This window comes from Drosophila yakuba, chromosome X (genome assembly GCF_016746365.2).
Source record: "Drosophila yakuba strain Tai18E2 chromosome X, Prin_Dyak_Tai18E2_2.1, whole genome shotgun sequence".
Taxonomy (NCBI): domain Eukaryota; kingdom Metazoa; phylum Arthropoda; class Insecta; order Diptera; family Drosophilidae; genus Drosophila; species Drosophila yakuba.
The window spans coordinates 10,745,274-10,756,581 of NC_052526.2; the positions used below are offsets into that span (position 1 = coordinate 10,745,274).

The 11,308-nt window shown below is 41.6% G+C and overlaps 3 protein-coding genes across 4 annotated transcripts; 2 read left to right on the forward strand and 1 right to left on the reverse strand.

The window, feature by feature from the left end:
* Positions 1-363: 363 nt before the first annotated feature.
* On the forward strand, positions 364-6,447 carry LOC6524959 (1-phosphatidylinositol 4,5-bisphosphate phosphodiesterase gamma-1). The gene is made up of 4 exons (XM_002100763.3): positions 364-1,961; positions 2,253-2,724; positions 2,782-3,635; positions 3,692-6,447. The coding sequence occupies exons 1-4, from the start codon at positions 657-659 to the stop codon at positions 4,760-4,762; spliced, it is 3,702 nt and encodes a 1,233-aa protein (XP_002100799.1). The 5' UTR covers positions 364-656; the 3' UTR covers positions 4,763-6,447.
* A 156-nt stretch (positions 6,448-6,603) lies between these two features.
* On the reverse strand, positions 6,604-8,870 carry LOC6524960 (splicing factor U2AF 50 kDa subunit). The gene is made up of 5 exons (XM_002100764.3): positions 8,715-8,870; positions 7,565-8,128; positions 7,408-7,496; positions 7,225-7,347; positions 6,604-7,151 (listed from the first exon to the last, which is right to left on the reverse strand). The coding sequence occupies exons 1-5, from the start codon at positions 8,725-8,727 to the stop codon at positions 6,690-6,692; spliced, it is 1,251 nt and encodes a 416-aa protein (XP_002100800.1). The 5' UTR covers positions 8,728-8,870; the 3' UTR covers positions 6,604-6,689.
* A 198-nt stretch (positions 8,871-9,068) lies between these two features.
* On the forward strand, positions 9,069-11,187 carry LOC6524961. Of its 2 annotated transcripts, XM_002100765.4 has the most exons (8): positions 9,073-9,872; positions 9,936-10,044; positions 10,102-10,237; positions 10,298-10,442; positions 10,495-10,571; positions 10,628-10,743; positions 10,797-10,911; positions 10,983-11,187. In XM_002100765.4, exons 1-8 carry the CDS (start codon positions 9,226-9,228, stop codon positions 11,081-11,083), a joined length of 1,446 nt encoding a protein of 481 aa, XP_002100801.2. In that variant the 5' UTR covers positions 9,073-9,225; the 3' UTR covers positions 11,084-11,187. The 2 variants fall into 2 exon arrangements, with proteins under 2 accessions (XP_039228261.1, XP_002100801.2); XM_039372327.2 differs by lacking the exon at positions 10,797-10,911 and having other exon boundaries at positions 9,069-9,872.
* Positions 11,188-11,308: the final 121 nt, after the last annotated feature.

Consider the following 11,308-nt stretch of genomic DNA (forward strand, 5'->3'; position numbering starts at 1 on the left):
AAGCTAGAATGAATATATCCGATATGGAGCTACGTAAAGCAATCAATTGCCTAAGCTTATTAATTTGTAAACATATTTTAAATACAATAACAAGAAAACTTACGTTTGTTTTGGTTTCGAGAACTTTATCCACGAAAGGTAAGTTATAAATGCTTTTAGCTTCTTCCATCTGGTTAGTATGAATAATTTCCCTCTTTAGATAAGCAAACCAACTTTTAGAAACATTTTTTCAAATGAAAAAATCGTTGTATTTTGACACTTCCAAATACACCGCAGTGTGTAAAGCCCATTTGCGTGGATTTGGTAGATTTTTTACTACACTGCAGTCTGGCAACACTGGCGGTTTCCTCAACAGCTGGCTTATCTTATCTGCCTCTGTGGTATTTTTTGGGTACATTTTAGTTATTGCATTGTTAAACTCGGGTTTTTGAGTCCAGTGGCCGTGATTTGTGCATCAAATCACAATCAAAGAGAGGGAGCAGTTAACCTGCGAATAGTTCCACGCGCTGGAACCCATAGTTTGCATGCATTGCATTTAGTCTGGCGATCGGTTGGCGAGGCGTGGAACAACCTGTGGCAGCCAGCGGAATTCGAAAGGAACTGGATTCGAATAGGAATCAAGACGTTTGGACGTTTGCACGTTTGGATCGGACAGGATGAGCTGCTTTAGTGCGATGAGTGCCCCGCTGCTGGGCGAGATGGAGCAAACCATTGGGATGCTGGAGCGCGGCACCATTGTGACCAAGTTGTATGGGAAACAGCGTCGTCCAGATCGTCGACACCTGATGCTCATCCGAGAGACCCGACAGCTGCTGTGGGCCACGGTGGCCACCCAAACGCCACGCACCGACTACGAGGGTGCCATACAGCTGCGTGAGATTCGCGAGATACGGGTGGGCAAGCACTCCAAGGAGTTCCGCCTGTTTGCCGACGACTGCCAGCGCTTCGAGTCCAGCAAATGCTTTGTCATTCTGCACGGCAATCACTTCAAGCTGAAGAGCTTCTCTGTGGTGGCTCTGTCGGAGATCGAAGCCGATAACTGGGTGCGGGGATTGCGTTACATGGTTAAGGACACTCTGGGAGCACCCTATCCCTTGCAAATTGACCGCTGGCTGCGTCGCGAGTACTACCAAATCGAGAATGTGAACTCGCATTCTGCCAAGGCCACGGAACAGTCGCCAGCCCAGGTGACTATCAAGGACTTTAAGCTCTTTTTGGCCGGAGTTAGCTGTAAGATGACCACCGGCAAGTTCATGGAGCACTTTACCGAGGATGTGAGGCGCAAGCACGATCTCAAGTTTGACGACTTCTCGCGGTTCTATCAGAAGTTGCTGCTGCCTAACGGATTTGCCAGCGTCTTGTCGGGATCGGGAGTGGCCAACTTTCCCTATTCGGAGGACCAACAGGTGGTGCGACCGTCTGAGCTAAAGCAGTTCCTGGAGACGGAACAACGCGATGTGAGCGCCAGTGAGATCAGTAACGCAGCCATTGCCTCCTTCATTCGGGACTTTGTTCAGGATGTGGAACGGGACGTCCAGGAACCGTATCTCACCATTTCCGAGTTTGTTGACTTTCTCTTCTCGAAGCAGAACGACCTGTGGAACAGCAAATACGACCAAGTGTTCATGGACATGAACTTGCCGTTGTCCTCCTACTGGATCGCATCGTCGCACAATACCTACCTGACGGGGGATCAGTTCTCTAGCGAATCCTCCTGCGAGGCCTACGCCCGCGCCCTTCGCATGGGATGCCGCTGCATCGAGCTAGACTGCTGGAATGGGCCCGACAACCTGCCCTACATATTTCACGGCCACACCATCACCTCCAAGATCAAGTTCATGGACGTCATCAAGACGATCAAGGACCACGCCTTCACCAGCTCCGAGTATCCGGTGATACTGTCCATAGAGCAGAACTGCTCCCTGGAGCAGCAGCGGAATATGGCGCAGGCCTTGATCGAGGTTAGTTGACCTAATCGAATCTATTAATAACAACAATTTATATATGCCATACAAACAGGAGCTCTGCATGATTGCATTTTGATTAATTCGCTGTAATAACGAGTTCTTTTATAGCTTTCTTTGTGAATGCTTTTCATTGCCAAATTCAATAGATGATTGAAATAGGTTTAGTAGATTGGGACAGTTGCTAATATGTATATGTATTTCCTTTGAATCTAACTTTAAATATATCGGAGCAATACTTTAAGTTATTAAAGCCTATTGACCTTTACCTCCTATACCACATTACAGGTTTTCGGCGATATGCTTCTTACGCAACCTTGTGACCGGAACGAGCAGCACTTGCCATCGCCGTACCAGTTGCGTCGCAAGATAATCCTGAAGCACAAGAAGTTGCCGCAGTTTGACGACATCACCAATGGGATTTCTGGCACGGGTTCACTGGGCCATAGATCTTCGCTGGGAGGAGCGGGCGGTGGGGAGAACGATGGCGAGAATGTGCGCAAGGTGTTCAAGGAGGGATTGCTGTACTTCAAGGATCCGGTCGATAAGTCCTGGAATCTGTACCAGTTCGTTCTGACCCATCAGGAGCTGATCTACTCCTCTGAAATCAACGAGTCGCGCAATGGAAACTCTGAGGATGACGACTTTGGGCTTTCTTCGTCGTGTTCCCTAAACAGCAACATGCAGCAAAAGCAGAAGGATACCTCGGCCAACGATGAGCTGCACTTCGGCGAGAATTGGTTCCATGGCAAACTGGAAGGTGCGTTTATTGATTGAATATTTAATGATTTACTTTCTCTAATTATTTACTTTTTAGGTGGCAGGAAGGAGGCGGATGATTTGCTGAAGAAGTATAAACATTTTGGCGATGGAACTTTTTTAGTTCGAGAATCGGCCACGTTTGTGGGTGACTATAGTCTCTCGTTTTGGCGACGAAATCGCCCGAATCACTGCCGCATTAAGTTAAAGCATGAAAATGGATCAATCAAATACTATCTAGTGGAGAATTTTGTGTTCGATTCACTGTACTCACTGATCGTTTACTACCGCAAGAATATGCTGCGTAGCTCAGAGTTTTCGATTATACTAAAGGAGCCTGTTCCGCAGCCGAAAAAGCACGAGGATCAGGAGTGGTTCCATCCAAACACCACAAAGGAGCAGGCCGAACAGGGACTGTTTAGGCTGGAAATCGGTTCGTTTCTGGTGCGGCCATCGGTGCAGAGCATTAACGCTTTCGTCATTTCGTTTACAATCAATCGGAAGATCAAGCACTGCCGAATTATGCAGGAGGGACGTTTGTACGGCATCGATACGATGAATTTCGAGTCTCTGGTCTCGCTGATCAACTACTATACCCGAAACCCACTCTATCGCAATGTTAAGCTCAGCCATCCGGTCTCTCAGGAGCTGCTGCGTCAGGCGCTAGCGGAGGCCGCCCAGGGCGATCACAGTGGCAGCCACGACGACAACGGTGCCTCCAACTACATGGGCTCCAACTTAGAAGAGCACGTCACCTGCAAGGCGCTCTACAGCTACAAGGCGAACAAGCCAGATGAGCTCTCGTTTCCCAAGCACGCCATCATAACGAATGTGCAGAGGGACAACTCGATGTGGTGGATTGGGGATTACGGTGGCATGATAAAGAAGCACCTGCCGGCAAACTACGTTAAGGTATGATGCGAATCTTTATTTTAAATAATATTATAATTGAATATTTCAAAATCTAGGTTATCGATTCGACCACGGAGGACTACAACTCGTTGAACGAAGAGGGTACAGATGGACGCACCGACTCCATTGAGATTTTCGGAGCTGTTGCCTCGCTCTTCGAGTCCAACGATCCGGGCATTATCTTCAAGCTGCAGATACAAACGCCAACGATGCAGAATCCGTTTGTGATTGGCTTCGACAACCAGGAGACGGCGTACGAGTGGATAAAGGCAATCCAGGAGGCAGCCCTCATCGCCAGTCAACTGGCATCGGAGAGACGGAAAAAGGAGCGCACTGCCCGTGTGGCCAAGGAGATGTCCGACCTGATCATCTACTTCCGCAGTGTGCCGTTCCGCGAACACTCGTGGATATTTCAGGAAATGTCAAGTTTCCCAGAAACAAAGGCGGAGAAGCAGTTCTTCCAGCAGAACACACAACTGTTTCTCTCCTACCATCGCAATCAGATTAGCAGAGTGTACCCGAAGGGTCAGCGCTTGGACTCGTCAAACTTTAACCCCATGCCATTCTGGAATATAGGATCACAGATGATCGCACTGAACTATCAGACAGGCGATAAGGCCATGCAGCTTAATCAGGCCAAGTTCCGAAACAATGGGCAATGTGGCTATATCCTAAAGCCGTCGTTCATGAAGTCAGATAGCTTCAATCCGAACAATCCGCTGTGCGATGGCCTAAGCGAAGTGAAAGTTAGCATACGGCTGATAGCCGCACGTCATCTATTTCGGGGCGGCAAATCGAACAATCCGCAGATCGTGGTCGAAATAGTTGGCGCTAGCTATGATACAGGCGTTAAGTACCGCACCAAAGTCAACGAAAATGGTTTCAATCCGGTGTGGAATGAATCGTGCGAGTTTAACGTGCGCAACCCACAATTCGCGATTCTTCGCTTCGAAGTGCAGGACGAGGATATGTTCGCCGAGACGCACTTCATCGCCCAGGCGTGCTATCCGCTGACCTGTATTCGCCAAGGTTATCGCAGCGTCATCCTACGAAATAAGTTCAGCGAAGAGCTGGAACTATCGTCCCTGCTGATTAACATCAAGGTTGCAAATGCCACTTCCCCGTAGGAGGATTGTGAAGTTGGATCATTAATATGCTTAGAGTGCAAACTATGATTCCAAATCTATATGTACATGTGAATAGGTGTCGTCGAGTGTTTATGAAATCAATTGCTAGAATTGAAGCAAAGCGCAGCTATTTCACAAAAGCAATTTATCGAACACTGTACATACCATTTCACTAAACTATGACCTGATTCTCCCACTCATAATAATCTTAAAACTTAAGATCTGGTAGTTCATGACAATGAGTATTCAAATAGTAACTGAAAGCATAATTCGGAACTCCTGGAACTGAAATCAAGTTTTTGTAATCCCTGCGAACTCTAACGTAGAAGTTTTATTTATACGTGACATTGATTCAGGACAAGAAAATATTACGGATAAGGTTTAACTATCCGTCACCTCATTTAATAATAAGCAAAAGTTTTACATTAAGTTGATTCCAAAATAAGAAACAATCCGAAAACAGCTCAAAGGGAATCAACTGAATGGACATTAGATATTTGGTTTCAGGACTTCTTTAGTCCTTTTACAACAACTGATCAGCTTTTTATAAGTATTATAATACATTCTTCTCTTGAAAGTCTTGATTCAAATGAAGAAAATAGAGCACTTAAGCATGTTAATTGGCTATCATTTGTGACCACTCTTTCCAAATATTATCCAAAAAACTATTTTCGACCCATTTCTTAGCACAAATACTCAAAAAGCATTTTAATCATTCACCTTTGCTTTCCTTCTGATGCTTAAAATAATTATACAATTAATGAAAAGCAACCATTTCTGCTAAAGGATCTGGTCTAACAAAACTTAAACCTCTTTGATTACACAAGTCTTCCAGTTGTTTAACAATTACGATATCCCACGAATTTGTGTCTTTGTTGTTTTATCACGATTGTTGTAGTTGATGTTAAACTCCATTAGAAAAACTAAAAGTTTGGAAACAATATTAAAACAAAATTAATACAAAATGTAATTGTACCTGTGATTCAATTACATTTATTTGGAAGTGCCTAAAAATTCTAAATTATCAAAATTTTAAACAATAATTAGTTTTAAATCGTGTTCTATGTGTGTCACTCTAGAGAAATTTTTAAACGTCGAATTATACCTGTTGTAACTTAAAGATATATATTTTTACAAAATCCAAGTTTTAAAACATATCGTGAAATGCAACTTACCTTTTTCTCTCTACTAAACTGCGAAATCTAAATATTAAAACACTAAGTTCAGTAGGCGTATTTATTATTGAATGCATAATGTAATTTATATATTAAATATCCATAAAATGCAGTAGTCGATTTAAGAAGTGGAAAATGAGTTCTCTATGCGTATCAATAGATTTTGAATCTGAAACTGATTGCATTCCATTTGAATGCCCACTGAAATGATCGATACGTATCTACAGAAGTCATTTGTCATGCATTTGCATTTAATTATTTAATTAACATTCTGCGGTTTCCATTCGCACAATAGATCGCTTTTTGAGCATTAGCAAATCATGCTTAGTTTATGTACCCAAAATGTATTTAATTTGTACGTTCCGTTTTTAAGTGATTTGTATGTACGTCTAATAGATATTTGCAACTCTTTTGTAATTGCCTTATATTCAGTAAACACACAATACGTATACATTCATAATTATTTAATGCCAAATAAATGTTTACCGGCGTTAGCTGTCTATATACAAACTTGTTTTTATGTTCTATTTTTGAGGATTAATTTATGATTTTATATTCCCGAAAAACGCGCGTACAGTTCCACCCCATTACAAGCATTTTGAGTTTAGTTTCGTACTCGGACTGCTCACATCGATATAATCGACTATCCCTTTCTATTTCATGGTATTTTCGTAGTCAAATCGGAAATTGTTACTTTTATTGTGATATTTATTGGACAATCGGTGAATGTGAGAAATATGATTTACTTGTATTTAGAATTCGCGTCTATGGTACTTGTCAGGATCGAAATATGATGTGACCACAACGCGGTCGCTAAATTTGCGTCCGGTAAGTGCTTGCTGCGCCTTCTGACAGTCGAGAACCGAGTTAAATTCGACAAAGACCTTGCCGCATCCCGGAACTTCTACGCCCTCGATGGGACGCGGGATTTCCACGCTCCGCACAACTCCGTATTTCGTGCACTCCTCCTTGATATCCTCCAAGATATCCTCGTACTCCTCCTCGTCCCGCAGTTCATCGGGCGTTACCATGTTGAGCAAGCAGAGAACCTCGGTCGGTGGTCCAGAGGTCACCACATTTGACAGGCCCGGCACTTGTAGCATTACCGACTGCGTGGTGTTGGCTGCGTTCTGGGCATTCTTGGCGCCCACACTGGCTCGTTGAACAATCAGTTTCTTGTCACCCAGCTGCATTCCGTTCAGGCCAGCAATTGACTAAAAATTGTATTGCGAATTAAAGAGAGAGAGTTAATATTGTATTTGTTTGCAATTTAAAATAGTTTCATACCTGATCTGTGATGCTAAGATCCACATATTCACAGAAAGCATAGCCTTTGCTTAACCCAGTAGCAGCATCCTTAACAAGGTTAAAAGCTCGTAGCTTGCCAAACGACAAAAGCAGTTCCTTAACCTAAAAGAGAATACATGTTTTTAAGAATACAAATAGAAACCCTTAATAAGTTGAACCAACCTGATCGTCGTTTAGATAGTTCGGTAGACCTCCAATGAAGATTTTGTGAGGCGAGTCCGGGACCACTGTCGAAATAACACCACTGGAAACTGTTGTGGGATGGATTTGATTAGACCTTGTAACAACAAAGTGAAAAATAGGGATCTTGGTTACTTACCAACAGCGGGCTTTATTGCCGGGGTGTCTGTAATACCCGGCATGGGCTGGTAATCATGCGGACGCCTAATCTTTAAGCTCTGCCCCTTTAAATTGATGCCATCGAATGCCATTGCCTGGGTGGTTTCATCAATCGAACGGAATTCGAGGAAAGCAAAGTTTTTGTCCAAGTTGATCTGGCAGGCCAAGACGGGACTGCCGGCCGCCTGAGCGAGGCCAACTAAATGCATCTGTTGGTTGAAGAACTCCATCATTTCCTCCTCGGTGACGCCAAACGGAATGTTGCCGACATACAAGCGGCGCGCCTGTCGGGTAATCGTCGATCCGACAACGGGCACCGCCGTCTGTGGCGTATCCGGCACAACGCTGGCCGGGATCTGTCCGGACGCCTGCATGGCTTTGTACTGCATTGGGGTGATGTGCTCGAATCCCGGCGGCGGCACATCCCAATAAAGCGAGGGCTTGCGCCTCGAGTTCCGGTGGTGGCGACGATCCCTGGAGCGTTCGCGATGGCGGTCACGGGAGCGGGAACGATGGCGGCGTCTTTCGCGATCACGTTCACGGTCTGCGAAAATGATATGCAAGCATTAAACAAATTGATTCTCCAATCGCGATTTTCGCAAATGTGTCCCCTAAAGTGCACGCAAATGTTACCAGCTGCATACACACTGATTCACGTACACACACATGTAAGACTTATACATGAATATATTTTGGTGTATGTTTTCTGTGCTTAAATGCGTTTATGGTCATAAAAACTTCACTTTATTGTTTGTATGCAAATATTTATGGTTGAAATTTATTCTAATCTCAAAATGCACTGTATTTCATTAAAAATAGACACAAAAATCGACGTTTGTACATATGTATGTACATATGTATGAATGAACAAACCGCCGAAGCAGAAAATAAAAAACAACCGGTCTAGAATGAACGCGAATATTATTAAAAACCTAATCCAACAGACCTTTTTAACATATAAAGTAATGTAAGAAGGAGGAGACTCTAATGCCGTGATAAACAAATTCAGTTGCACATTTTTCCCTTTGCATAAATTTATAGTTGTATGTATGTATACACATACATCTATTTATGCACACTTGGGCACCAAATACAGTGCGACCATTTACTGCACTGTTAATTGAACTCACCATCATAGCCCATTGTTGTTGCTGAATCAAATGTAAATCTCTTTTAACGAAAACAATTTTTACTATATAAAATGCTGATGAAAATTTTATTCCTCTATTGCGTATATTAACACAGATACCAGTGAAACGACTTAAAACAGAACACGTGAAAACTGAAGAACAATGGAATGGACCACCGATGGCAGAGTGCTTGCAGCTTATCGAACTGTGGCATTTTCGGAAGTATCGCGAAACGACTTATCGACATGACCTTAAATTGTAAGGTGTAAAACTTTGGATTAAAATGGATTACTAACACATAAATTATTTTTGTAAATTGTTACACAGAAAAATACGTTTAAACAATAACATAGAAAAATCTGTAACTATTTTTATCCCGAAATTCTCGTAATGAAATAGAAAACTGTGACGTCACGCTCAATTGTACACCACCTTCTCAAGCATGCTGCAATTGTTTTGTTTTGATTGAGAGCAGAAATACCGGTGTTTTTGTCATTGAATAGATTATATTATGAGCATTAAGATATATCTACCGTGCAACCATTATTACCTTAAGAAGCCCACCAATTTGTATGGACAAGTGCAGATAAATGAGGATAATGTTGTATCGTATTACGTTCTGGAAGCATCCGATTTGGAGTTCAGTGATAAGGCCATACATCATGAATCGGGCAATATGCGTTTCCTGGGCTCCATTCTCAACGAGGATTTCAATGCAGATCAAAACCAATATCTGAAGTTCAATATGCGACTGTGCTTTACATACAATAGCAGTCAGGCAAATATAACCCTGGTTTACCTCGGCATTACACCCGAATATCTGAAGCACATTAAAGTAATCCTGTACGATAAGCAAATGGTACGAAATCTGTTCGTATCTGGGGAATCTGTGAAAAGCCGATCCTTAGAATACAATGATAATGATAGCATTGATTGCGACTTTCTGGAGCTCTCTAGACTGAATCAACCCACTGTTGAGACCCCAAACTATCCAAAGAATAATGCCAAAAAGAGTATCCAGTATGGGTTCACATTCATTACCGATTCTCCCATTAAGATTTTTGAATATATTGCTGAAAATGTATTTGTTAACAGCATTATGGTTCATACAACTATTTATAAGCATTTTAAGGAATGGCAGGCAGCATGTGATAAAGGGTAATTAAACTAAATCGATGGTACTACATTTCATATTACTATTACTAGTTTTCTATCACGCAGATCTCGACCGGCTAATATAGCACTTGATAGAATACTGGGGATTATATTGATGTTAATACTATTTTCACTTGCCACACAGCCAGGTGATTTTCTAATACAAATATCTCATGTAAGTCCGCCTTCCAAATTCGTTTGTATTTGACATTTATTTGCTGATTTATTCTAGTATGTCATTGACGAATTGTACAGCCTGTTGAAAGTATTAGAGGGCAGCCCCATTGGCCTCAAGCTAAATATACATTTAAATAATTTCTTTCTCGACTGCTTTAAATATCATATTGAGCTGTGGTCAACATTTTTGGGTAAGCGTTCCGTCTACTTCAAATCAAGATGAGATGGTTAACATTGTTATTTTACTACAGATTTCATCGAACCTTTAGTGCGACAAGTTTTCTTGGCCATCGGAGTGATTGGGTGCTTGGGTTTCACATTCCAGATAGCATTACTAGTGGATTTAATATCCATTATTGGGTTACATTCGCATTGCTTTTATATTTATACCAAAGTGTAAGCTTGTGTAACATATACCGGCCTCTTTTAACCATTCTTATTTTAACAGCCTTTACAATGTGGAAAGAAGAGGTCTTTCTGTTCTATGGCAAGTGGTTCGAGGCAACCGTTACAACATTTTAAAAGGCATGTTTGCTGATATAAGCACTAGGTTCAGTTTAACAAATTGATATACCTTTCAGGCCGCACAGAGTCCCACAACTATATGAATCGGCAATTATATCTAGCAACAATATTTTTCTCGGCCATTCTGTTTTTGTTTCCGACTACCCTTGTCTACTACATAGTTTTTGCTGCTGTAAGTTTGATAGAATCTTGTTTAATTTGATTATAATACAAGTCTCTTTATAGCTAAAGGCACTCACATTTGCCACTCTTAGTATATTTGATTTTTTGCGAAGAAAACTAATGTATCTCCCGATTGAAGTCTATATAAAACGGGTTTTAAGAGGGTGTAATGATTTAGGTAATTGTAAGAAGAATGTGGATGGATGCATAAATAGATATTTATATCATGATTTCTCCATTGACTTTCAGATTCTATTCAAATCAAAGATGTTTCACACCACGAAAACGCTTTTCTGTTGCACAAACAACAGAAAACCAACGTGACAGTGTATAAAATTACAACTTCTTAATCGTAGCAATAAATAAACTATAATATAAGATGATTTTAAAATACATGTAAATATTATATATTGTGACTTTATTTGCTCAAGACATAAAAATAGCCTATAAATCACTATGGTACATTAACATTTTTAATAAAAACAACGAAATTAGCAACTATAGTTTTGTTTCGCATTTTTAACAGCAAGCTGTACTCGACATCTTTGTTTTTATTATTTATTTATCGATATCAT

Excerpts from the sequence above, each read along its gene's own strand:
- LOC6524959 (XM_002100763.3), top strand. The coding sequence starts at position 657 with ATGAGCTGCTTTAGTGCGATGAGTGCCCCGCTGCTGGGCGAGATGGAG. Across the intron at positions 1,962-2,252 it reads TGGCGCAGGCCTTGATCGAG|GTTTTCGGCGATATGCTTCT; the intron begins GTTAGTTGACCT and ends ACCACATTACAG. Across the intron at positions 2,725-2,781 it reads GTTCCATGGCAAACTGGAAG|GTGGCAGGAAGGAGGCGGAT; the intron begins GTGCGTTTATTG and ends TTTACTTTTTAG.
- LOC6524960 (XM_002100764.3), bottom strand. Across the intron at positions 7,497-7,564 it reads GGCAATAAAGCCCGCTGTTG|TTTCCAGTGGTGTTATTTCG; the intron begins GTAAGTAACCAA and ends ATCCCACAACAG. Across the intron at positions 7,348-7,407 it reads ACTATCTAAACGACGATCAG|GTTAAGGAACTGCTTTTGTC; the intron begins GTTGGTTCAACT and ends ATTCTCTTTTAG.
- LOC6524961 (XM_002100765.4), top strand. The coding sequence starts at position 9,226 with ATGAGCATTAAGATATATCTACCGTGCAACCATTATTACCTTAAGAAG. Across the intron at positions 10,572-10,627 it reads CCGTTACAACATTTTAAAAG|GCCGCACAGAGTCCCACAAC; the intron begins GCATGTTTGCTG and ends TATACCTTTCAG. Across the intron at positions 10,912-10,982 it reads AAGAGGGTGTAATGATTTAG|ATTCTATTCAAATCAAAGAT; the intron begins GTAATTGTAAGA and ends ATTGACTTTCAG.